Source organism: Theobroma cacao, chromosome 8 (assembly GCF_000208745.1).
Source record: "Theobroma cacao cultivar B97-61/B2 chromosome 8, Criollo_cocoa_genome_V2, whole genome shotgun sequence".
Classification (NCBI taxonomy): domain Eukaryota; kingdom Viridiplantae; phylum Streptophyta; class Magnoliopsida; order Malvales; family Malvaceae; genus Theobroma; species Theobroma cacao.
This window is the reverse complement of record NC_030857.1, coordinates 2,523,976-2,548,635: the sequence shown is the minus strand read 5'-3', so window position 1 is coordinate 2,548,635 and position 24,660 is coordinate 2,523,976. Positions and strand designations below refer to the sequence as shown.

The window sequence follows — 24,660 nt, the reverse complement described above, 5'->3', positions numbered from 1 at the left end:
CCCCCACCCGCTCAACCTTCATAGATATGTTGCATCGTTCCAATTTCCACCGCCACATCATCAAATTCAATTCGATCATAAAATATGCCACTGGCAACAACTATTGACTCAGTCTTGCAGCCTTATCTGTTTTCTTTAATTACACAAAGAAAAAGTATGATATTTCTCCAAAAGAAAGTATACAGATCATTTGAACATTTGATACTAGTACGAGGACTGTACAATCTAAGAAACATATAGCTCAGTTTTTCCATCAATGAAGAGGCTCATGAACTCTTCCCCATCAACAGTTTCTTTCTCAATCAGTAGCTGAGCAAGCTTGTGAAGAATGTCAATGTGGGTTGTGATTATCTGCTTTGCCCTTGTATATGCAGTCTCTACTAGTTCCCTTACCTCAGAATCCACCACATCAGCAGTTGCCATGGAGTAGTCTTTTTGAGAAGACATCTGGAATCGAATTACGAGTCAGATTATGTAAAAGAGCGAGAACAGAGGCTAGTGAATGATATGAGATATTGCAAGTAATTACTAAATTGACGAACATCACCTGTTGACCGAGGAAGGGATTTCCACCAGGTCCACCGATGGCAACTTGTCCTATCTTTTTGCTGAATCCAAATCTTTCAACCATCTGCCTTGCCACTCGTGAGACTTGCATAAAGTCATTTGATGCTCCTGTTGTCACATTTTCATCACCAAAAATGACTTCTTCAGCTACCCTGCACAAGTAATGAGAAGGAAGCTCCTTGAATAAGATTATAAGTAGGATAGACTAGTAAGAGGCAGGCAACCACCGGCTACTGCTCCTGCAGTCCTACCACCGGTGAGAGGCATCTGAATTTTTTAAACTAAAATGTTGCCTTCTTTTACAAAAGAATTTAGTTATGCACATGAATCTTATCTGGTCTTCCTATCTCATCCAATGTCCTACGATTAAGGTTGGGCACACTCCTCACCCCAATTGATCAAGACTGAGTAACTAACCTTCCACCAAGTGCAACAGCCATCTGGTTCTCTAGGTAGCTTCGGCTGTAGAGTCCAGATTCGAGCCTCTCTTCACTTGGAGCAAAGAAGGTAAGGCCACCAGCTTGACCACGAGGAATGATAGAAATCTTGGCTACAGGATCATATTCAGGCATAAGTGCACCAACTAAAGCATGGCCAGCCTCTGCAAATTGGAGTTCATACAGTAAGTCAAATACCCAGGATCAAATCATAGACAAAGTAAAAACCAGGGAACAAATGCATACCATGATAAGCAACCAATTTCTTCTTCTCATCTGAGACAACAGCATTTTTCTTCTCTGGTCCAGCAATGATCCTCTCCAGAGCATCAGATATCTCATCTTTGCTTATTTCCTTGAGGTCACGCCTGGCGGCAAGAATGGCTGCTTCATTCATTAGGTTCTGCAAATCAGCTCCAGTGAAACCTGGGGTTCTCCTTGCAATCTTCTCAAAGTCAACATCCTTTGCGAGTGCCTTTCCTCTAGAGTGCACCTACAATACAAAGGAGCATGGATAGACAAAGAGTCAAAGAAAGGGTCAAAGTGAGCAACTCAACAATGAAGTTCACAACAACAGCATTATGTTGTGATAGATTTTGCGAGAATCAAGTCTGAACAAGATGCTGCTAACAGAGCAATATATATCCTGAAAAAAAAAATCAAGTATGGTTTTAAGGTTGGAGTAGTTAGTTTCCTTGCATCACAATATTGAAGTTTACTAGGAAAGAGTAACCCTGCTACAAAAGAAGGCATTAGGAGAGTTAAGAACACAACAAAGGGCCAACCAAAGGGTTGAAGATGAATTTTGAAGCTACTGAAAAACTGAAAAATGCATGATAATGATGCCTTTAAATGATGAGCAATTCATGGATAATCTTCCAGTTGTAATTGAAAGGGAACTGCGAAAATCACTATGATGTTTCTTTTCCAGGGGAACACATTTATTTTACTCCTTCAATTCTTCAACCATATCAGTTTTTTATATCAACAAATTAACATGCCATCTACAATGAAAAATCAGGTGAGCAATGAGTTGATAAATGGCTAACCTGAAGAATCTTCACTCTTCCAGCAACATCAGGCCTATCAACTGTAACCTGTCGGTCAAACCTACCGGGTCTCAATAAAGCTGCATCAAGCACATCCGGCCTGTTAGTTGCTGCCAAAACAATGACACCGGAATTCCCTGAAAATCCATCCATCTCAGTCAACAACTGATTGATTGTCTGCTCTCTCTCATCATTTCCTCCTCCAAGACCAGCTCCTCTCTGTCTCCCAACAGCATCAATCTCATCTATGAATACGATGCATGGCGCCTTCGATTTTGCCTTCTCGAATAAATCCCTTACTCTGGACGCACCTACTCCAACGAACAGCTCCACAAACTCTGAAGCTGCGCATGAGAAAAACGGCACCCCGGCTTCTCCTGCTACTGCTCTCGCCAATAGCGTCTTTCCAGTACCAGGAGGACCCACCAATAAACAACCTTTTGGGATCTTAGCTCCTAAAGCTGTGTACTTGTCTGGGTTTTTCAAGAAATCAACAACTTCTTGGAGTTCCAATTTTGCCTGGTCAGCTCCAGCTACGTCAGCAAAGGTAACTCCGGTCTCTGGCACTTCCTGGAACTTGGATTTGGATCGTCCAAAATCCATGGGTCCGCCAAGCCCACCGGGGCCACCTGGCCCACCTTGAGCCCGACGGAAGAGGAAGAACAATCCGGCAAAAGCAAGGAAAGGGAAAAGCAGATTCCCAATAAAATTGAAAAGTCCGTTACCAGAATCACCCTCGGACACCGAAATATCGACGCCATTCATTGCTAAAATGTCGATAAGGTCAGGGTCATTGGGGACAATTACGGTGGCTCGACGGCCATCAACGGCGGTGAGTTGCAGGGCAGAACCGTCCTTGCTGAACCTGACTCTCTCCACTTTCCCCTTCTTGACCGCGTTCAAGAACTCGCTGTACCTCCATTGGCTGCCTTCTGGGAGATCAGAGGATTGAGATTGAGGCTTGGGGGCAGTTAAGAGGAGATTTTGAGCGAAAGGTGACTGGTTCGATGGGCTTGGCTTGGTTGGCTGGGCTTCGATTACGGGAGGGGGTGTTGGCGGGGCGTTATCAACGGCTAGTGCTTGTGGGGTTACTGAAGAGAAGAGTAAGGCAGCTAGAGTGGCATGAGATTGGAGTGTTTTTAAGCTTCGTTGTGAGTTGGGTTTCTTGTTGAGGATAGATTGAGTTATTTGGAACTTCCTCGTCGTTTTAGGGGTTGGAGGAGAAAGCAAGAGCTGGGTTCCAAAGAGGTTTGATGATAGCAAGGAGTTCGCCATTGGCGGCATGAGCGGTGAGAGTACCGGTTTCTGTTACTACTGTTATGAAGTAAGGTTTGGTCTGGCTCCCCTTTGTTATTGGTTATCCCTTCAAAGAATGGACAGGAAATAAATAAATCATATATTGAGGCGTTGGTGTGTGAAACTGAAATCAGGAAATGTGAATTGCGGGGAAGCTTGGGCTGATTTTGAGGTTTCGATTTGGACTTTGATTTTGGGAGGGTGCTAGAGTTGGATAAAGCAACGCCATGGAGTTTGATGTTGCTGGGGTTGCGTCCACGTGTTCATCACATCTTCCACCCGTTTTAAATATCTTCTTTCTTGTTAGTCAATTTGCCAAAAGAAACCTGTTTTTTTTTTTCTCTTTTAGAAAATCAAAATCCCAGGAAGAAATTCATACTTCGTGCTAAACAAAGAGCCAGAAAATAAAGTAGAAAGTTTTGAAAATTGTAGTCCAGTAATTCATTTTCGATGGATTTATCAGTTAAAATCCGTCGAATTAATTATCATTTCATCTGTGCTAACGCTGAGCTATGGTTCACTTCTAAAAAAAAACAAATCAAAATCTACGGGGTGGACTCTCAAAGTATGTTGAAAATTGGGCCATGGCCCAATGACAAGATTTGGACTCACGGTAGAGGTAAAAGTAAAACGACCTTTCCGGCGGCGGCATTGCTTTATTTTTATTGGCAAAATCATAGTCTCGTGATAAACCTTAAAATAAAACCCAAAAAATGGAGCCTCCCCAGGACACCTCCGAGAACCCTAACGATGTTGTTTCCGACGACTTCTCCTCACCGGAGAATACCAATCCGGAAGACCAAGAAAACCCTGGCGCCACACTCGAGCCCCCTATTTCGGATTCCCAAGATGAATCCTCCGACCCCGTCCCCGACGAGCAGCCCCAGAACACTAATTCAAACCCCGCCGAGCCTGGCCCTCCCGTTCGTAGACGACGCCGCAGAAAGCGTTTCTTCACTGAACTCAATGGCAACCCTTCGTTCTCGAAGAACCGTCGCCCTAGGATATCAGGCCTCGCTAAAGAAATGGACACGGAAGCTTTAATCGCAATCTCGGTCGGTTTCCCTGTTGATTCTCTTACTGAAGAGGAAATCGAAGCTAATGTGGTGTCAAGAATCGGAGGCCAAGAGCAAAGTAACTACATCGTCGTAAGAAACCACATTCTCGCTCGCTGGAGATCCAATGTTTCTGTCTGGTTGACGCGTGACCACGCGCTCGAATCAATCCGAGCCGAACACAAGAACCTAGTTGACTCTGCGTACAATTTTCTTCTTGAACACGGTTACATTAACTTTGGTTTAGCCCCGGCTGTTAAAGAAGCGAAATTGAAGTCATTGGATGGCGTGGAAAGAGCCAATGTAGTGATTGTGGGTGCGGGTCTTGCGGGTTTGGTTGCGGCGAGGCAGTTAGTTTCGATGGGGTTTAAAGTTGTCGTCTTGGAAGGTAGGTTGCGCCCTGGGGGGCGCGTGAAGACAAGGAAGATAAAGGGTGATGGCGTGGTGGCTGCAGCGGATCTTGGTGGGAGTGTCCTCACCGGAATAAATGGGAATCCACTTGGGGTTCTTGCGAGGCAAATGGGATTACCTCTTCATAAGGTGCGAGATATTTGCCCCTTGTATTTGCCAGATGGAAAGGCAGTAGATGCTGATGTTGATTCTAGGATAGAGGTTTCTTTTAATAAGTTATTGGATAGAGTTTGTAAGCTTAGGCATGCTATGATTGAGGAAGTTAAATCTGTTGATGTTCCATTAGGGACTGCGCTAGAAGCCTTTAGGAGTGTTTACAAGGTAGCTGAGGATTCACAGGAGAGGATGCTGTTGAATTGGCATCTTGCAAATTTAGAATATGCTAATGCTTCCTTGATGTCTAATTTGTCCATGGCATATTGGGATCAAGATGACCCATATGAGATGGGTGGTGATCATTGTTTTATACCTGGGGGCAATGAGAGGTTTGTTCGAGCACTTGCTGGGGACCTTCCTATTTTTTATGGGAGGACTGTGCAGAGTATCAGGTATGGTATTGATGGGGTTAGGGTTTATGCAGGTGGACAGGAGTTTCGTGGGGATATGGCTCTTTGCACAGTTCCATTAGGAGTTCTTAAGAAGGGATCGATAGAATTTGTTCCTGAGCTTCCACAAAGAAAGAAGGATGCTATTCAGAGACTAGGATATGGGCTGCTGAATAAGGTTGCAATGTTGTTTCCATACAATTTTTGGGGTGGAGAGATTGATACTTTTGGCCATCTGACAGAAGACTCTAGTATGAGAGGCGAGTTCTTTTTGTTTTATAGCTATTCTTCTGTGTCAGGAGGACCACTTCTTGTTGCTCTTGTTGCAGGGGATGCAGCAATTAAGTTTGAAATGATGTCTCCTGTTGAGTCTGTGAAAAGGGTATTAAACATATTGCGGGGGATCTTTCATCCAAAAGGGATTGTTATTCCAGATCCTGTTCAGGCTGTTTGTACCCGGTGGGGGAAAGATTGCTTCACATATGGATCCTACTCTTATGTTGCTATTGGTTCATCGGGGGATGATTATGATATTCTTGCTGAGAGTGTTGGAGATGGCAGAGTTTTCTTTGCAGGTGAGGCAACTAATAAGCAGTATCCTGCCACAATGCATGGAGCTTTTCTAAGTGGCATGAGAGAGGCTGCTCACATACTTAGAGTGGCCAGGAGGAGGTCATTGGCTCTGAGTGACAAAGTTAATAGTGATGACGAGGAAAGTGATGGTTTGAATATATTATTTGAGAACCCTGACCTGACATTTGGGAGCTTCTCAGCTGTTTTTGATCCCATTTCGAATGATCTTGGATCTCATGCATTAATAAGGGTCAAATTCCACGGGGATAAATTGGACTCGAGTTTCTTGTGTCTTTATGGCTTGATAACAAGGAAGCAGACCATTCAGTTAAGTGAACTGAATGGAGATGGGAACAGGATGAATTTGTTACATCGCAACTTTGGGGTGAAGTTGGTTGGTAGGAAAGGATTATCAAATATGGGGGAGGCTCTTGTCTCACGCATCAAAGCAGCGAAATTTAATCACAACGTAGGGGACTAGGGCTAATGCTTCGGTGTTTGCCTCACCAGCTTTCCAAGCATGAGAAAGATGCTGCTGACTCGTTGGCATGTCTCACGTTTGACTTTCTTTCCATCAAACACTGGATTGATTCAAATCGTTTGTATTGGTAATAACTAATAACTAATGGTAAGTATTCCCACATTCAAAGGGGTCCAGGTTAGTGAATTTCAATCTAGAACACGATTCATTCAGTTACCCGATACTTGTAATTCATTGTTAAAATTCCTTTTGAGGAAATGCTGGATTTCCAGTTCTTGCGTATTCTGATTGTGTCAATCCTTCCACATCATTGTGCAGTTATTGTTGTTGTTGCGTTTCAATTAATTGAATTTCTTTTTAAATTTTTGTTTGTTGTCAGTATTGGCTTTGGGAATTACAAATCCTTTTTTTGAGAAGAAACGTGGATTACAAATCAAATTAAACAAACAGCTCTTCGCCTGGTTTCACTTTGGAATAAAAAAACCCCATTTTACTTGAATTCTTTATATTAGTCAATGCTTAAAACTATTTAAACTTGGTGCCGTCAAGATTCCATTTGCACAATTGTACCTAGAGACGTAAAAACTAGAGAGTTATGTATATGTTAGCTACATGATCAATTCGAACGTGAAGCATAAGAACGATAAGAATTTGTCCTGGTTCACTCTGTCTGGAAGACATGATTGGCAAATATTAAGCAATTTCTTTAGCAACCCACATTATTTAAGTTAAATCATAGTGCCTCAGGTTCATGAATATTAAAGCACGACGATTCTTCATCACAGCGTGAAGTTCGATGTATTTCACACCATTCATTGGATCCGTATCCAAAATTGCTTAGTTCTAATGGCCACCTCCTGTCTTACAGCCGTGGAGCAGTTTGCTTGTGTATGTCACTATTATCCAAAATTGCATAATCCTATAATCGAGGAGGTTCCATAGCTGTCTGGTAACTCACGACATGACAGCGAATGCAAGCTTGGAAGGATAGAGATTAATCGCTGTCTCTTTCTCCTCTATATACAATAAGATCAAATTGGGTTGTTTTCAGCAATTCTGCGAAGAGGTATTGTAATTCAACATTGTAACAGCTCCCTTTGCTAAAGGAAAAAAAAATTGGCTGCCTCAATTGGACATGTTCGTTCAAGCAGTTTGCCCTCCAACACCCATCCTCTAGTTGCAAGTGTTGAGGAGCAGTTATCCAGATTGAAGGCATCACAAGACACATCGTCATCGATCAGCTGCGGATTGGGAGGTCTGAAAGAATTGTACGAGCGTGTTGATGATTTGGTTCATTTGCCGCTTACCCAACAAGCTCTTTGCCGTGAACAGCTAGAGGACGTGTTGGAAGGATCTCTTAGACTGTTAGATGTGTGTGGTATCACTAGAGATGTTTTCTCTCGGATGAGAGAGAGCGTGCAGGTACTCGAATCATCCCTCAGGAGAAGAAGTGGCGGAGAATCTGGCTTGGCAAATGAAGTCAGAGCTTTTATGGTCACCAAGAAAGAATTTAATAAGATGATCTGTCAGTGTTTCAAAAGCTTGAAGGGAATGGATCGGAAGTGTAAATCAACTGTCTTGGGCAAAGATTCTGAAATGGTGGCTGTGCTTAGCATGTTGAGAGAAGCTGAGGAGATTAGTCTTGCAGTGTTTGATTCCCTGCTGTCTTTTCTTTCTCTTCCGAAGCCAAGATCAAAGCTTACCGTTTTACTGCATTCAAAAAGTGCATCAAGTGAAGTGGAAGCAAACGAAGCCCAGAAAGTAGACGCTGAGTTGAGTCTCCTGAAGGCAGGTGAAGACATCAAACTCGTACAAGTGCAGTAAGTATTGAAGAGACTGGAGGCATTCCAATCTACCATTAAGGAAACAGAGGAGGAGTTGGAGTGTGTCTTTAGAAGATTACTGAAAACCAGAGTTTCCCTTCTCAACATTCTGAACCGCTAATGTCCAAGACAATTTTGTACTGTCATACAACTTTGCTTCTCAATTGTACAAATACATACAAAACCAATTTCAATACATTGGATATTTATCTACAATTGCCTGTTCTCTTCCCATACATTTACAGTTTAACAATAACATCCTCTAACTGCATTCCAATTGCTCCATATCACTCGAAATTAAAGGAGACTTGCCTTTAAGCAAGATGATAAGTTGATGCATCCTGGGACATTGATTGATAACTCTGCCTCTCCTCCTTCAGGGCTCTCCTCTAGTTCCAAAAATAGTTAATTGCAGTAATTGCACAAAAGGAAATACACCTTTCCAAGATGCCTTCTACGTGTAATTATCAATTTTTTTTTTTAAATTTGTGTAATTATCAATTATCTTTGGCAAATCATTTAGCAGAAGAATACGTTAATCAGGCAGTGATAATCAGGGGCACAGCCGTCACATTTCAGATTTCTGCGGTTATTATTTATTCCCGGGCAATGGGTAAAACTCTCTCTGCCATGGATGACCTTGTGTTTTTTGAAATTTTATGGACTGGTTAGAAACCTATTCAATGATTTCTCAGCAAATGATAAGTTCATTATTTATCAATATCATGCGCACGGACTGCATGTATTTCAAATCAAATCGAGCTGTAAAGATTCCTTGCTACATAGAATTGCTTTAAAGGTTCTCAACCAAAGAAAGAAAAAGGATTCCACTTGTTGGCAGATGCTAAACCATCAACGGGATTGGCGCAATTTCCTGTCATAAAACAAAACTTTTACAAACTTGCAACATTATAATGTGGCTTCTACATCTTAACGTCTGGGGGACAGGTTAGCAGATTGATGCAGATGACTATATTCTAATTTTCTCTTCATAATATGTTACAATGATGAAACACCAGTTGACTACATGCAGGCAATGCCACTTCAAGGCCAACTGAACATATAAAATGAAAGGATACCTTCTGTCTCCCTTCACCTTATATAAAAGCTGCCTAGTAGGAATGGCCTGAACATCTAACTTTGTATGTGCATCTCAGCAATAAGTTCTCTGTTAAGAAAAAGGGAAAAAGAATGGATGCTCTTATTATTACAATGAAATCAAATTTCCATGCTCGTTCCAACAGTTTGCCATCAAAATCCCACCCTCTTGTAGCCGATGTTGAGGATCAGTTGCGCAGGTTTAGAGCCTCAGAAGCAACATTTTCTTCTCCATCAGTTCTATGCCAGAACTTGTCTGCTCTGAAAGACTTGTATGAATGTGCTGATAATCTGCTTCAGTTGCAACTCGCCCAAAAGGCTTTCTCCAATGAATTGCACGATAAATGTGTAGAGGACATGTTGGATGGATCTCTCAGGGTGCTGGACATATGTAGCTTATCCAAGGACGCCCTTTCTCAGATCAAAGGTTGCCTTCAAGATCTGGAATCATCCTTCCGCAGAAGGACTGGTTGTGAATCCAGCCTTGCAAATGAGATAAGAAAGTACTTCATCTCAAGAAAACAAGTTAGTAAAATTGTTTGCAAGTGCTTCGGCAACATGAAGAGGATGCAGAAACGCAATGCGGCAACCCCGGAAAATGACCATGACTTTGTTGCCGTGGTTAGCGTGCTAAAAGAAGTTGAGGCAGTTAGTCTCAGTGTTCGAGTCTCTATTGTTATTTGTTTACCCCCCAAAATCAAAGTCAATTGGTTGGTCCTTGGTCTCAAAATTGATCCAATCCAAGCGTTTATCCTGTGAAATTGAGGACAAAGAAGATAAAATAGATCATACTTTAGAAGCTCTTATCAAGAACAAGACAAGCAAAAGCATTGATGTTACCCAAGTACAGAAGGCCCTGAAGGATTTGGAGGCCTTCGACTCAATTATTCAGGAGCTTGAAGGGGGACTGGAGTGTGTCTTTAGGTGTTTGATCAAAACCAGAGTGTCCTTTCTCAACATTGTCAACCATTAACCAGTGCCCCTTGGGTCATTTTTTGATCTAGCGATATCCACTTACATCCCCATTCTTTTACAGGGGGCTTGTCTGTGATTTTTGCTGCATAGTTCTGTGTAAATTGAATGAGTTATATATGTACATTGCCTAGTAAGCAAGCCAGAGAAGAAATCCTTTCCCCAAAATCTCTCTTTTTTTTGCTCCTTTTTCTTTTTTTTCTTTTCCTGAACATTACTGATAACACATGGACATTAGGACATAGTTGCTTATTGATATGAGCAGCTCAAATTTCGATTTAATAGAAATTCAATAAATTTTATGCTTTTTGATTTAATATCAAAGACGCCCTGTAAAGTCCAGAAACTTGTAGGCATTGTTTTCTTTCCAAATATAAAACTTGCAAGTAGAATCATCGAGCAACTTACTCCTAATATTAATGTTCTTATATTAATGAATAGATGGTTTATCGAGCTCTTAATTAAAAGTAATGAAGATTTCTCCCACCAATTTGTATTAGGGAGCTCGATCTATTCTACGATAGCTGGTTTGCTAAGGGAAGTTGAAGCAAGCAGTCCGAAGATGTTGAAATCTGTTCCATGGTCTGTTTCTGAGTCAAAGGCAAGTGGTTTACTCTTGGTTTACAAGTTGATTCAAACCAAATCTCCCGAATGCAAGACTAAGAAGCTTACGCCAATGAAGTTGAGAAGAAACCAAAATTTCGTCGATGTTGTCCAAGTGCGAAACATGCTGCTGCTGCTGGTGGGGCCCAATCAACCTAGATAACTTAGCTATTCATACTTTTAAATATCAGTAAAAGATTGTTTTCCTTGAAATTTTGTAAACAAATACAGAAAATTTTAAGTAAGTAGAGGAAATATGTATAAGCATCGCTTCTGCTTGGTCCTAGATCCTAGAATAATTCAAGCAAATAATTGAACAGAATTCACCAAGTTGCGCTTATTAGAGATGTCAGCTGCATCAGATTCAAAGTTTTAGTGAAATATTTGGAGTAATTAAGGATTTGGGTACCCTTTATGTGGGAGTTACTAAGATTTTGTTCTTTTGTCTTCATTAAGACAATACTTTATATTGACTGAAGTATGCTGCACCAAAATTTTTGCATTCTGTAAATGATTCTATGGTTCTGTTGACTCTGCAGAATTCTTTATGGTCAAAACGTCTTCCTGTAGGATTATTACTTGATTATTACTTTTAAGTCCAGGAGAATTTTCCGTCAAGATTAAGGCCTAATTGAATCACAAAGAAATGAAGTAAACATCATCCACCAGAACATGCTGAAAATCAATTTCGAAATTCAAAAAACAATTGAGCATGCTTATTGAAATCAATTCACAAACATCAATCATGGATTAGTTTTGTCAGACGTAAACAGACTGTTGAACTTAATAATGTCATGAAGCTATTAGTGCTAAATCAAGTTGATCGCTAGCTGTCAGGATTCTTCTTACTTGCTAACCAAAGGCTAAACTTGAGCTTTTGTCTGTCCACACGAATGAACTAAATCTGAGGAGATTAATTTAGGGAGCCAAATATGGAGAGATTGTTCTGATCTGCCTGGCTGGTAGGATGGCATGCTATTTTTTTTTTTTTTTGAAGCCGTGATTTGCTTTATCCGGATTTTTTTATTAGTAATACTCAACTGAGGATGCAACAATGAGAAGACATTGCCAGGACCATCGGAAGCTCCTCCATATGATATCCTGATGAAGTCCTTATGACAAGATTCATTGTCTCCTCTCTTCCAATATATATAGCTGGTTCCTTGGTTTGACGAACTTAAGCTTCAAACCCCATTACCTTGATTTCAAGTGTTGTATATATTGCTTGTGCTAGAAAGGAAGATGGACGCAAAACTTGGTTACCATACTCGTTCAGTCGGTTTGCCCTCCATATCTCACCCTGCAATAGCAAATGTGGAGAACATTTTTACAGGTTAAAGGCCTCAGAAGCCACATCTAGAACAACAGTATGCCACAAGCTGAGTGGTCTTCTTGCTTTGTACGATTATGTTGATGATATGCTTAAGATGCCACTCATTCAACAAGCGCTCTCCCAAAAACGAGATGACAAATGGGTGGAAAATGTGTTGGGTGGATCTCTTAGGGTGTTGGGTGTGTGTGGAGTCACTAGAGATGTCTTGTCGGAGATGAAGGAGATCGTCCAAGATCTTGCATCATCGAAGAAAAAGAGTTGGAGAAACTGGCCTTCCTGATGAAGAGATTGGAAACCACATGATCACTATCAAAACCATGAAGAAAGGGGTTTCCAAGTGTCTCAAAAGCTCAGTACTTCTTGACAAAGGCAGCAATCTAGGGGCTACCGTTAGCATTCTCAGTGCTTGAATGCATCTTAGGATCCATTCCTGAACCAAAGGCAAGATCAAGGCTAGGCCCTTGGTCATTGGTTTCAGAGGCGATGCGACCGACTCGTACAGCATGTGAAGGACTAAAAGGGCATATCAATGAAATGGAAGAAATGAATTATGTCCTGATTGCCTTAACCACCCGGAAGCTAAGCAAGCAAACAAGCGTTGAGCAATTACAGACTTTGCTGAAACAGCTGGAAGCATTAGAGTTGAGCATCCTTTGCCTTGAGGATGGATTAAAGAGAATGTTCGGGCAGCTTGTCAAAACCAGAGTCTCCCTTTAATATTTTGAGCCAGTAGGAATCCAATTTTCTTTGTCACAATACACAACTAGATCATCTCCAGTGTCGTCCTAGTTTTTCAAAAGGAACTGCCATGTGATTTTTCCCCTGTATCCTGTAACTTATCCAACATTATGTACATATGATTTGTCAGCACAAATTTAAGCTATAATTATCCTGTAATTGATCTCATATCTTCTCTCTTAAACCTGTAAAAAGCTCTGATGACATCTGAATTCAGTAACAAGCTTTACATTGATCTCATGTAGTGACGAAACAATATAAACCCTTTCTTTTTTTTCAACACGACCATGCAACAAGGTGAAGGATAACATCAGCTTTCGCTGTTGGCCAGAAAACAACACTTTGCCTGCATAAGTATCATTGAGCCAAATAACATCTAGATTGGAGATTGATTAAGGTGCACAGTTAGATTTTTCTCAGCCAAATTTGCTTTATAATTACTAATATCTCTGAACTCGTTTTTTTTTTTCTCTTTTGGTTTTGGGCTAAACCTAGCCTCTTAATTGGTGTGATCGTTAAGACTTCAGGATCGTTGTTGTTATCAGGTTTGTGGTTGCGGGCGATCCTCATTGTGCCCAAACTGAACCCTCCAGAAAAAATTGTTCAAAGTCGGTGACGGGGGACCATAGTAATTTGAAACCAACCCAAACCTCAGCCTCCCCTCCCAAATTTCCAGGAAAACGAAAAACGAAAAAGGTTGGACCATGGGTACTAATTGGCATTCGAGTTTAATTGATCCTTGGGCTTGAAAATGATCCAAAACTGAAAAAGTTGTTAACACTGACACATCACCAAACAAAAGGAAATCCAGTGGTTATATTGTGCAGTTCTCGTATGATCAATGGAAATTGAAAAGTGACAACACTGGAAACGATTGTCAGAAGAGCTTGAAGCATTTCATCAATGCATGAGAATGGTGTGCAACGGTGGATGCCAGCCTCGCCTTTCCTTTCTTTTGCCTTGTATTAATTCAGAGTGGGTTAGGAAGGAGAAAAATAGCTGCGGATTTAGGCGTTTAACAGAACATGGCTTACCTCACTGCACACGTCTTTTAATGCTGTAGGGGCCCAAACAAGCCTCAAAACAACTACTAGTTGCAACTCGATTGGGCCCGATAGAAAGTGACTACCAGAAGGACCACCGGCTCATTAAGCAATCCCAAAAACTTGGCGGAACTCTCCCACGTCCAAAAGCCCGCACGGGCCACAGCCTACCCTGCATTGCAAGCAAATGATCATCATGTAAATGGAAGTTGGGTGGGGTTTTTTTTTTTTTTTTTCCAGTGGGGTGTGGAGAAGAAGTAGTGCTTCGTCGTCTGATGGGGACGTATTTTCTTGTAACATTCCCTTTGTCTCAACTTCTTTCGCTATTTTCCCGTTCATTCTCACTCCCAAGTAAAAGACATTTTCTATCTGGAGTTCCCTGCATAGCACTCGACGTAGGCTAGAGGTCCAGTCTATTAATCTTTGATGACTCAATGCTTATCAGGTGAGGTGGGGATAAATTCCTGAGCCCATTGAATATGGACTCTCCATGATTAGCTGGATCGGACGAGACATTCCTCCTGCAGACAAAATAAAAAATCTATCTGCTGTAACGTGTGGACATTCTTAGTTTTGGTACAGTCGTTTCCAAATTGACATGATTTTGCATTATATTTCCTAATCTTTCAGCTCTGTGTTTACCACTGAAAGATACTGCGAAAGGTTTCATATTGTCAGTTTTGATGGGTACCTAACCTAAACGCATTGGATGAAAGGTGTGGTGGGAAATTAAAATTCAGGGGATTGATAAACATATGATTATGATGATAGTTTCGAACCTTACGCAGTGAAGATTCCATAACCATTTGTCCAGTTTAGAGAAATCATTAAGCTACAAAAAAGAAAACATGTTTGTAATCATTTGGGGTCCAAGCAAATAATGCAAAAGCTGAATCGTATTGGTCCATGATATCATCTCGGGCAATCATGTAGGCAACTGACAATAGAAAAACATGTTTAATGGTACATTAAGGGTTTTAAAATGTCAAAATGCAGAGAATAAAAATTAATAGTATCAGGGATAAACAAAGAAGGGGAAGCAGCATGATGCTGATAAAGACAGATCAAAGTAGCTGACATGGAAAAGTTTTACGCGTACTGGCGAGGTCGCTGGGGTTATATAGATAGGCCAGAGTCCGGATAAGGAACGCGTGAAGTGGTACCCAACACCAAAAACCAATGATGCCATTCACCTACGGTGAATTCAAGCACCAATCTGAAGGCTCAAAGGGTTTGCCCTGCCTTACTGTTGCTACTTTTTACTATGCTACCAGTACTTAGCTATTGTTTTTTTTAGCCTTTTCAAAATCAAAACAGTACACTAAATTGAAGGCCATAGAAAATTGACAAAGAAAGAGGTGCAAGTGGGAAATTGAGAAAAAATGGAAATTGTGGACCTCAAACGTGACCTTTCGCGGATTGCCAAGCCGCCATGATTAGTTAGCTATATTCAGGCCACTCATCATTCCCCGTCAGTATTCCCTCTCTCCAATCAAATTGAAGATTTCTCTCTTGCAGTAAAAGGGAAATTAAAAACCAAAAAAGAAGCTCAAGGGGAGTAAAAAGTATAAGAAAATACATGAATTATGGCTTTTGCCAAGCTTTTCCGACCACTCCTGGTGGACTGGAAGTACTTCTTTCACCAGTTACCATTAGGTATTCGCTGTGATTGAGCAGAAATTTTCTTTTGGGTCCATGATTTTTGAACCACTGCACATGAATTTAAAAAAGAAAAAGCTTTGACAAAACTCCATAATGGAATTATTACCTCCAAACTGCAATAGCTCAAAAGGATGTAAGGAAGAGTGTGAGAAAGAGGGGTAAAGCAGAAACAGCAGGCATGGAAAAGAGAATAAAAAGCTGCATTCTTTTTTTTGTTTTTCCTTCGTGTTCTTTTCCTTGTAACTTTTACAGATTAGCATATGACAAAGCAAACACCACTTGCTACTTGCCATTTTCATCCAACACAAGGAGTTAACAACCACCTAGCAATTTTTGTTTTTCCTTTTTATACCAAGGATTTTTTCTCCTTTCTATCCTAGAGCAACACGGTACATACAAAACTTGAAAGGAGGAACCCTAGCTAGTTGCATACTTACATTTGCTGATCGGAAAAACCATAAAAAAAGAAAAGAAAAGAAAAAAACTTACGAAAGAGAGACCTTTGTCCTCTTTCTCTAATTAACGAGCAATTTCAGATTGCAAAGATGAATTCAGCTCCAATTGTTCAGCCTCCCACCTGGCCTTAGCAACAACTCCATCATGCAGTGGCACGTATTCCTATTCAAACAAAACACTATCCTAAGTTCTCGGAGCAGATATATACTACAATAATTCAATAAAGAAATAAATACTACTGCTAAAATGGACCCAAGAATTCAATCATAGACCTGTGATTATATGCCATGAAACATTGGAAAAAAAAAACCCACCTCAAGTTTTTGGACAAGTTCTCTCGCAGTCGGAGCGGAGACAACAATACTACGTTGGGATGGTCTGATGAATCCATCATCCACGGCTTTGTCCAAGAAGGTGAGCAGAGAATTGTAGTAGCCATCCACATTAATCAAGCCAACCTGTTGTCAGGATATGAAATAAAAGTTAGTATGGTTTTAGAAACCAGTTTCAAGCCAAATAGATTCATGATGAGACATTAAGTGGCTTTACAGGCTTGTCGTGGATTCCAAGCTGGGCCCATGTTATGACTTCTAATAACTCTTCCAGAGTTCCATATCCACCTGATCAATTGAAAACAAACAATAAACTTAAGCAAAGCATGATCAATTAGAACCATTAATTTTTAAGGGAGAAGGATTGAGACTTGAGAGAGACCTGGTAAGGCGATAAAACAGTCAGAATGGCGGGCCATCTCAGCTTTCCTTTGGTGCATGTCCGCAACAGGTTTGACCTCTCCTACTGTTTCCCCTGTTATCTGCTTAACGAAAACCAAAAGGACATTTCTGCATTATGGTTTAGTGACGTATCAGGAAAAAGTGTATTTAGTTTAAGATAGAAGAAAAACCAAAAGGAAAGATTTTGGACCTCTTTTCTCATCAGAGTTTTGGGGATAATTCTGTGGATAAAATAAAGAAAATCAACAGCAAGAAACAATTTAGTAGCCTGCAGAAGAAAATCAATTTCCAGTCAGGAATATAGATGGAAGATATGTACTCGTACCCTAAAACATGTCCTCCACCTCGGTGGACCTCCTGAGAAACCAATCCCATCAACCCGACACTTCCTCCACCATAAACAAGATCCAACCTCCTGGATACCTTGAGAGCCAAGAAAGTAAACCCAAGGAAGGAGCTTAGTTACAAGTTGTTAGCAAAGCTGAACGAAAAGAAAGAAAGAAAGCATTGGAGAAGAGAATATATATCAGTAGTAGCTTTTGATCAATTCAATGATGTATATGGTGAGGGGAATACCAGCTCTTTGCCCAGCTCAAGGGCAGCTTCACGATAGCAGTTTCGCTTGCCGGTGCTACTTCCGCAAAAGACACAAACCCTTTTGAACCTGGAATTCACCGCTTTATTCTCCTCCATATCTCTCTTTTTGGTGTGTATTTTTCTTTTTCTTTTTTTTTTACTGCTCTTTCTATTTGATTGATTTAACCTAAAGCTAAAGGTAAAGGGTATTTTCTAAAGATTCTTGAGGCAAAGGAGGACCCAATACCAAAAGAGGAACATGGAACTACACCATTTATAGGAGCTCCAGTTGTAGCACTGATAACTTTCGTTACGCGTAGAATCCTGTTGCGCCACGTGGGTCTCGAAACCCCAAAAACTTTGCTTTACCAAATTCGCCGACAGGATTCGTTTTTTCTTAACCTCTCTTGATGCTCTCATCCACTGGCTTGATTCCACGTTGAACAACATTTTCCTTTTCATGCGAGACAGAGATACGCCGAAATAATTTACACTGTGTTTACAGACTGTTAAGTTTGAAGCAGGAAGTGTAAATTTCCATTTAACTGCTCATAACAATATATACAAGTGTTGATCAATGATATTCACATAGAAGGGATTAGACCAAGATCTTGTCTTTTGACATAGCTAATTCTCAGCCGAGACTCTTGCGTTGTCTAACACAGACATTCTTGCATTTGCTATCAATTTGGTTTCTCTTTTTTCGTTCTTTCTTTTTTTTTTTATCTCATAAATTCCTTTTACTCTTCGACAGATTTCCAAACTAAAATCAGTTCAAACAATCAGCCATCACCGATGCGGTGCAAGAGGCAAAAATGATGCAGGGCAGGCAGGTATGGCTCCCGGAATTGATTAGAGTTTCCCCCTTTTTCGAAGCCCAGCATGGCACCCAAATCAATGCTCGGAACAATATGACTCGTGTGCATAATTGGCCATTATTTTTGGGCAGCAAAAGGACATTGCTCAGTCTAATAATATTGCCATTATTTTGTCTTAGCTGTATCTTAAAGCCATGCATGTGAACAGAAAGAGAGGGCACCAGATTGACTAAGTATATGTCTTGCATTTAGTCATCGTACGAGCTATAGCTCTTGTTCCCTTCTTCCGCGTTGATTTCCACTAGGAACGTTAGAATAAGTTAATCAGATTTCTTGATCACGAACCTCGAATGATTAACATTAAAAATAAAACAACTACATGCAAAAACTCTGTAGGGGGACTAGTCTAAACAATTTTTTTACTTGATAAATTGAGGAAGCAACGTTAAACTAACGCTTGGATCTGCGAGCCAACTGGTGCGAGGTGATAGGTGGCCGCCATAGGGGTAGCTGGCAAACTGGAGGCCCATTTTGTTATCTTCAAATTTGACGTAGGCTGTTTTTATTGCTTGTGAGGCCCCTCTTTCAAGCGTCAACTGGTTCCGTACTACGACCAAACATCATCGCCAACACGTGCAAAGGATAAGATACGCTTGGTTATCCGTGCAAAAACTTTTCGACCGACAAATTTGGGCTCGCAACATTCTTTTTTTTGTATTTGTCTTGCTTCTCAATTCCTGCTTAAACCAGAATCAGTCTAGTAGCAGCTTGAAAGTGAAACTGTTCGGTTTGAGAATTTTGCTTGTAAAATGAATTTGGCAAAGCATGGAGAGCTTGCAGGCTTACATCTATTAAAGTATCGAAGAGTATCGAAGAAGTTGAAGTGTTTAAGTGCAAAAAAGAAGAATTTAGACAAAAAAATATTGTAAATCTTGTATCTGTTATTTTGTACAAATGACTCCTATTTGTATTAGTTACAAGTACTATAAGGAAAACTAACTTTCAACAAACAGAGTAAAACTTACAATTCTTAATAACTACAATAATTATTAATAAATTATTATATAAAGCTAAACACTAAACACGTGTTTTTGACTTAAAATTTTCTTTTGTTCACGTGCTTATCTTCTCCTTTAACAACATCAGACACGAATTTAGTTCCTTTACGGGAACGAAAATTAATACATTTGTCATTCTCTTATTTTACCGACAGATAAGATTAAGAACCCAAACCAGTACTATTAATCCACGGAAGAATTTTTATACGAAAAAGTAGCATAGTCGTCATTTTCTTCAACAAAGAAAGTTCTTTGGTTGAATAGGCTGTTGAAGAAATTAATTAATTAATATTAGGAAAAGATATGATGAGAAAGTCTTCTCCTTAGCATGATTTTCAACTTTTTGATCCATTCAGTCAATCGTAGGGAACCCTATTCTTGGACCTACACTCCCAATTTCTTCCACAGCTTCGGGTTCACCGGGGCTCCACCCTAACAACCAACAAATTCAGATTTTTAAGGAATATTAATCAATTCCAGCAATTATTAATTACTCCCCATTGCCATGGTTAACCACCGCTTTGTTGATTGGGTCAAAATGGCAGAAAACTAATGACGGCAGTAAATTTATTCTTCTACCCCAATTTTTGATTTACCGAATCAAACTACCAAGTCTGGCCCTATGTGTACAATTTGTCAAGGGTGATACGACATCAGTTTTCTTTTCTTATTCTTTTCCAGATATGCAAGTCAAATCTTACAAAGATGTCTTCAATTCTTCACGTCAAGCTGTTGTAAGCAAAGCTCATAACCAAAGTTTTGGGACAGTACTCTTCAAGCTAAGTCAGAAGACTTTGCCAATGGATCATGCTCTTAACCATGTAAACACCTCTTTATTTCTTTTTCAATTGTCAGACTGCTGTCATTTTTATCCTTCCGTGCCCGAAATTGCGTATGAAATTTGATCCAACATGTCCGCACACTGGGTCATCTAGTTTTCACGATTTTTCTCTCTGAAGATCAGAACAGACTCATTCGTTGGACCTAGCTGTGGTTTTCTTTGTTACGTATACAACTTTTCCCAGAATTTCTTGACAGGAAAACGACCTTTTGTTGGACCTGTTTGATTCCCGGTTTCATTACAACCTAATAAAGTAGAAATTAAAATAGAATTTTTCTAAACTCTTTTCCCAGGGCCTCCCCCTGGACTTTTTCTCACTCTCTCCCTCAGGGGTGCTGATCGCTGACTCTTGGAGAAAAGTTGTTAGATTAAGCTTTTTGGTCGGCAATGATGGCTCTAAATAAGTGGCAAGTCAAAGGCAAAGGTGGGATAAAGTAAGGCTGGCTTGATTGCCGCAGCGCAAGCAACGGTCTAGTGTTGGCGCCTATCCTCCTTTCAAGTCCTAACATTCTAATTTAGACTACCGAATACGTTGTCTAACTTTATTTTTTTTTATTCGATATTTAACCTCCTTGTAAGTTGAAAAGTAGCCCACACTCGGACTTCTTGGAGGAAGCTTTTGAGTTCCGACCAGGTAATTTGGATAGTGGGAACTTTGCAAGTAGGTAAACACATTCTCAATCCAACTTTTGTTGAAAGAAAGTACTATCGTAAAAAGTTACAATCCCACTTTCTCTTAATTTGAAAGGACCCAACATAATTAGATTGACCAAAATTTCAAAAAAATTAATGATCTTATAAGTTATAATATAAGATTATATATTCATTAACCCTTATCAAGAATATTCGAGAAAGTCTTGAATTTAAATTTCAAATCTTTAATTTTTTTCAAACTTAAACAAATATGTTTACTTTAAACACAGGTATTTACAGACTAAACTCACCTTAAGCTCCCTTTTTTTTCTGTCGCGGTCCATCTTTTATTCCTTCTTAATTTTCTTGTGCAAATCAAGCATATATTATATTTCTCATAGTGCTGGGTGAAACAGTTTAACATCAGTATGAAGAAATTATGAAAAAAAACAGTGGCAGAGCCAAGTTATCAGCCCGCCTACATGTATCAAGTGGATCTTTATAGCTTATATCTTACTTAAAAGCAAAACCGAAAGTCATCAACACTGAATTAATTAAGAACGAGTAGGTCTTTTTGCTTTTCTCTTGAAATTTATAGCAGAAGTGCATAGCTTAGTCAACACTGACAGAGGTGTAACGCTTTATATTTTAAACCATAATTAAAATGAATGATAATTCACATTATTACTAGTTAAGACCTACTAAAGCAGAGTTTATCGAATTGCCACCACCCGTTTTACACTGCTTATTCTCACGTAATAATTTGCTTTTCACATGAAGGTGGTCTGACGCATCAATGATTTATTTCAGGGAAAAAGAAAAAGAAAAAGGTGATATGATCTTGTTTTTGTAACTTTGGATATGATTGGATGTTTCTCACGTATAAACTCATTATTCAAGCTCTTATACAGATATCATGATTAAAATCCACTCGCCTTAAGCATTTAAATTGTTAAATTAAGGCTAATAGTACTAACTTTTAGTTATATTTAATATTTAATCATACATGTATGTATATATGAATAAATATGTTCTTTTTCATACACTATTTGTGTGTATATTATAATAAAAAGGATCGAGCTATGTGATCCGGATATATCCAAAACTCCTTTATGAAATTTTTAAAATTTATATGCCAATTTAAATAATATTTAAAAGCTTGGTATATTATTTTTTAAAAAAAATTTATTATATATTATTATTATTGAAAATAATTTGTTCCGGTCACTCATATCAAAATCCAGTCGATGAGTGGATGCCCACTGATACCGGACCTTACACCCACCGAACATGTGGATAGGCTTTCACACTGTTATCTCTATCTGATAGTAAACGTAGGCTTACAGAAAACCAAAGCCCAAAAGACCGGTTTAGAAAAGAATTTCAAAATCCGAGCTCGGCTGGAATAATTATTAAACAATTTATCTGTCTATATTTTATATTAAAATATGAGATAAAATTATGTTATAGATGTTTAATACTTTTTAATATGAAAAAGTAAAAAAAAATATGAAAATTATATTTATACTATAAAAAATGAATATTAAATGCTTTAAAAAATTTATTTACAAATATTAAGAGAGAGACGGAGAGGCCAGCGCTAGCCTCTCACCAATCTTCAACGAATAATAGCTAGGGGTAATGCAGCAAACCAAGCTGTAGAGTTGAAGTGAGTTTGCCATCCGTGCCATGTTCGCCATTGCAAAGTCATCTTATAGTGCATGGCAGCATGAGCCTAATTAGAACACGTAAATAAAGACCGTAATAATTATCCCAGAAAATCACCTGTTGTCATTTTCCTTTTGGCCTGCAAAATCCAATTCCATGTTCCCCAATCTGGAAAATTATGGTTAATAAAACTACAAATCCACTTGGTTTCTTTCTACTAAATTATTACATTCTCCCGAATAAATGATATATATGAAGGAACCTTCACAAAAATCTTCTTGGAAGTTCCTCACCGGGAGTGTGAATCTTAATTTAAGATTTTATGTTGTGTTCGCAGAAAACACGACCATGCAGAGTACATGCTACCAGAAAGGAAAACAACAGAAAAGAGTGACATATAAAAAAGACTTCCCTCATTTTTGCAACATCTTGTCTCTTCCTTGTAAGAATTGAACACAAGCTGGCATCCTTCTCTAGTGCATGCATTCTTTTCTATACCAGTCGATGTCACCAGCAGCATTATCTTAACCACTTTGAAAATGCTGCTTGTTCTCAATCCCAGGCGGAAAGTTCCTGCAGACATTTGGTCCCTTAGCTGTTATCAATTGTCCCCAGTCCATACTCTGGAGGATACTTCATAGTCCTTTTCCTCGAGACCTGAGATCCAATTTAGGATAAGTTTGTCTTATTGAATCAATATAAAGCCACGGTCAAGAGAGGTTATTGACCTTCACTGACCATCAGCCTGTATCCCCGCTCAAATTCTTCTCAGAAGATACTCTCTTGCTTCTTTGGTTGACAATGGCAAACCTGAACTTCAATGCTCTTAGAGACTTACATAACTCCGCTAATGACCTCCTTCACTCACCGACAATCAAGCGGACGCTTGTTCACCAGGGGCAAGAAAAATGGGTTCATCAAGTCTCGGAAGCATCTCCGAGAATGCTGGAAGTTTGCGGCATTTCCAGAGATGTTCTGTTGCTTGTCAAGGAACATGTGCAAGACCTACAATTTACTTTGCGCAGAGTGAGCACCGATGAGGCAGACATTGGAACCAAAATTGCAGCTTACAACCGGTATGCAAAGAAACTAAAGAAAGAGACCCTGAAATGTTTGCATTCGCTTAAAGGGATGAGAAACAAGTCTATCACTTCTGACATACTATCACCTATAGACGACAATCTCATGATGGTAGTCGATGTGATGAGAGAAGTGAGAGTGACAGCTATATCCGTGGTGGAGCCACTTCTGTCCCTCATTTCCATACCCTGGTTAGAGAGAAAATCAGCTAAAGGGTCTTTCGCCTCAAAGTTCGTACGATCGAGTTGCCAGAGCTTGTACGATATAAGCGATGAGATGGCACTGCAAAGCGCAAATAAAAGATTGGAGGCAGTGGAAATAACCATCGAGGATCTTGAAGCTGAGCTAGAGTGCATATTCAGACGTTTGATCCAGACTAGAGTTCTACTTCTTAACATACTTACCAACTAATTCAGAAGCTATAACTTTTCCTTTTCATGTTAAGTTGGCAACTCATGATTTGGCAATTATTTGTTTTAACGGTTTGCTCATATTGAGTTGCCATGCTACAGTTTGGTATATAACCAGATTTAGTCATCGATTGAACAACCAAATGTAAAATTCTTTGATTCTTTTCAATAAGATAGCGCAGTCCTAATTGCCAATGCATTCCTTACTTTCTTTCTTTTTTCAGTTTGATTACTTGTTGAAATTATATCTTTTTTCTTATGAATTTTTCTGATTTTTTTTTTTTTTTTTGGTTTCCTTGCCATGTGAATGCTTCACTATGTCTAGTTGGAGAGTAAAACGTTTCTTCTCAAATGCATTATGTTGAAGTCCAACTTGCTATTAAATTTGGCACAGCTGCTAGATTGTCTCATTTTCAGGAATCTCCTCCTCAGCTTCCAGCAGTGTTTGAAGCATGCTAATATCTTCTTTATTTTTTTAAGCATGCTAATATCTTAAACAAATTAAAATTTGCACGTAATGATTTTTAGAATGGTGTGGACAAGGCCTCGTTGGATGCCCAAAGAATTGATTCTGAATTGTGATGACAGCAACGAGAACAATCTATCATGCAAACAACAGGTGCTAATCAGGACTGAAGCATAGGAAACATAAAAATCATAGGTGGTTCATTGTTCCCTGATTAAGCATGCCATGGCGATA

At 39.6% G+C, this 24,660-nt stretch overlaps 6 protein-coding genes across 7 annotated transcripts; 4 read left to right on the top strand and 2 right to left on the bottom strand.

Moving 5' to 3' along the window:
- LOC18591676 (ATP-dependent zinc metalloprotease FTSH, chloroplastic) lies at positions 44-3,597 on the bottom strand. The gene is made up of 5 exons (XM_007017925.2): positions 2,054-3,597; positions 1,251-1,497; positions 985-1,168; positions 548-719; positions 44-447 (listed from the first exon to the last, which is right to left on the bottom strand). The coding sequence occupies exons 1-5, from the start codon at positions 3,335-3,337 to the stop codon at positions 226-228; spliced, it is 2,109 nt and encodes a 702-aa protein (XP_007017987.2). The 5' UTR covers positions 3,338-3,597; the 3' UTR covers positions 44-225.
- On the top strand, positions 4,010-6,719 carry LOC18591675 (lysine-specific histone demethylase 1 homolog 1). Its single transcript, XM_007017924.2, has one exon. The coding sequence runs from the start codon at positions 4,063-4,065 to the stop codon at positions 6,412-6,414; it is 2,352 nt and encodes a 783-aa protein (XP_007017986.1). The 5' UTR covers positions 4,010-4,062; the 3' UTR covers positions 6,415-6,719.
- Positions 7,261-8,453, top strand: LOC18591674. Its single transcript, XM_018125467.1, has 2 exons — positions 7,261-7,292; positions 7,566-8,453. Exons 1-2 carry the CDS (start codon positions 7,261-7,263, stop codon positions 8,236-8,238), a joined length of 705 nt encoding a protein of 234 aa, XP_017980956.1. The 3' UTR covers positions 8,239-8,453.
- Positions 9,334-10,456, top strand: LOC18591673. Its single transcript, XM_018125672.1, is given in 2 exon segments — positions 9,334-10,061; positions 10,063-10,456. Coding segments are annotated over 2 exon segments (879 nt in total). The 5' UTR covers positions 9,334-9,428; the 3' UTR covers positions 10,309-10,456.
- Positions 15,867-17,714, bottom strand: LOC18591670 (cytokinin riboside 5'-monophosphate phosphoribohydrolase LOG5). Of its 2 annotated transcripts, none has more exons than XM_007017918.2 (7): positions 17,453-17,714; positions 17,202-17,299; positions 17,067-17,097; positions 16,857-16,956; positions 16,692-16,762; positions 16,457-16,600; positions 15,867-16,304 (listed from the first exon to the last, which is right to left on the bottom strand). In XM_007017918.2, the coding sequence occupies exons 1-7, from the start codon at positions 17,567-17,569 to the stop codon at positions 16,206-16,208; spliced, it is 660 nt and encodes a 219-aa protein (XP_007017980.1). In that variant the 5' UTR covers positions 17,570-17,714; the 3' UTR covers positions 15,867-16,205. The 2 variants fall into 2 exon arrangements, with proteins under 2 accessions (XP_007017980.1, XP_017980798.1); XM_018125309.1 differs by having other exon boundaries at positions 17,202-17,357; positions 17,453-17,507.
- Positions 23,272-23,961, top strand: LOC18591669. The gene has a single exon (XM_007017917.2). It carries the CDS (start codon positions 23,272-23,274, stop codon positions 23,959-23,961), a length of 690 nt encoding a protein of 229 aa, XP_007017979.2.

Excerpts from the sequence above, each read along its gene's own strand:
- LOC18591674 (XM_018125467.1), top strand. The coding sequence starts at position 7,261 with ATGGCCACCTCCTGTCTTACAGCCGTGGAGCA. Across the intron at positions 7,293-7,565 it reads TGTCTTACAGCCGTGGAGCA|TTTGCCCTCCAACACCCATC; the intron begins GTTTGCTTGTGT and ends TCGTTCAAGCAG.
- LOC18591670 (XM_007017918.2), bottom strand. The coding sequence starts at position 17,569 with ATGGAGGAGAATAAAGCGGTGAATTCCAGGTTCAAAAGGGTTTGTGTC. Across the intron at positions 17,098-17,201 it reads GGTGGAGGACATGTTTTAGG|AATTATCCCCAAAACTCTGA; the intron begins GTACGAGTACAT and ends TTTTATCCACAG. Across the intron at positions 16,601-16,691 it reads TTGGAATCCACGACAAGCCT|GTTGGCTTGATTAATGTGGA; the intron begins GTAAAGCCACTT and ends TCCTGACAACAG.
- LOC18591669 (XM_007017917.2), top strand. The coding sequence starts at position 23,272 with ATGGCAAACCTGAACTTCAATGCTCTTAGAGACTTACATAACTCCGCT.
- LOC18591675 (XM_007017924.2), top strand. The coding sequence starts at position 4,063 with ATGGAGCCTCCCCAGGACACCTCCGAGAACCCTAACGATGTTGTTTCC.
- LOC18591676 (XM_007017925.2), bottom strand. The coding sequence starts at position 3,337 with ATGCCGCCAATGGCGAACTCCTTGCTATCATCAAACCTCTTTGGAACC. Across the intron at positions 1,169-1,250 it reads GAAATTGGTTGCTTATCATG|AGGCTGGCCATGCTTTAGTT; the intron begins GTATGCATTTGT and ends TCCAATTTGCAG. Across the intron at positions 448-547 it reads ATCCCTTCCTCGGTCAACAG|ATGTCTTCTCAAAAAGACTA; the intron begins GTGATGTTCGTC and ends ATTCGATTCCAG.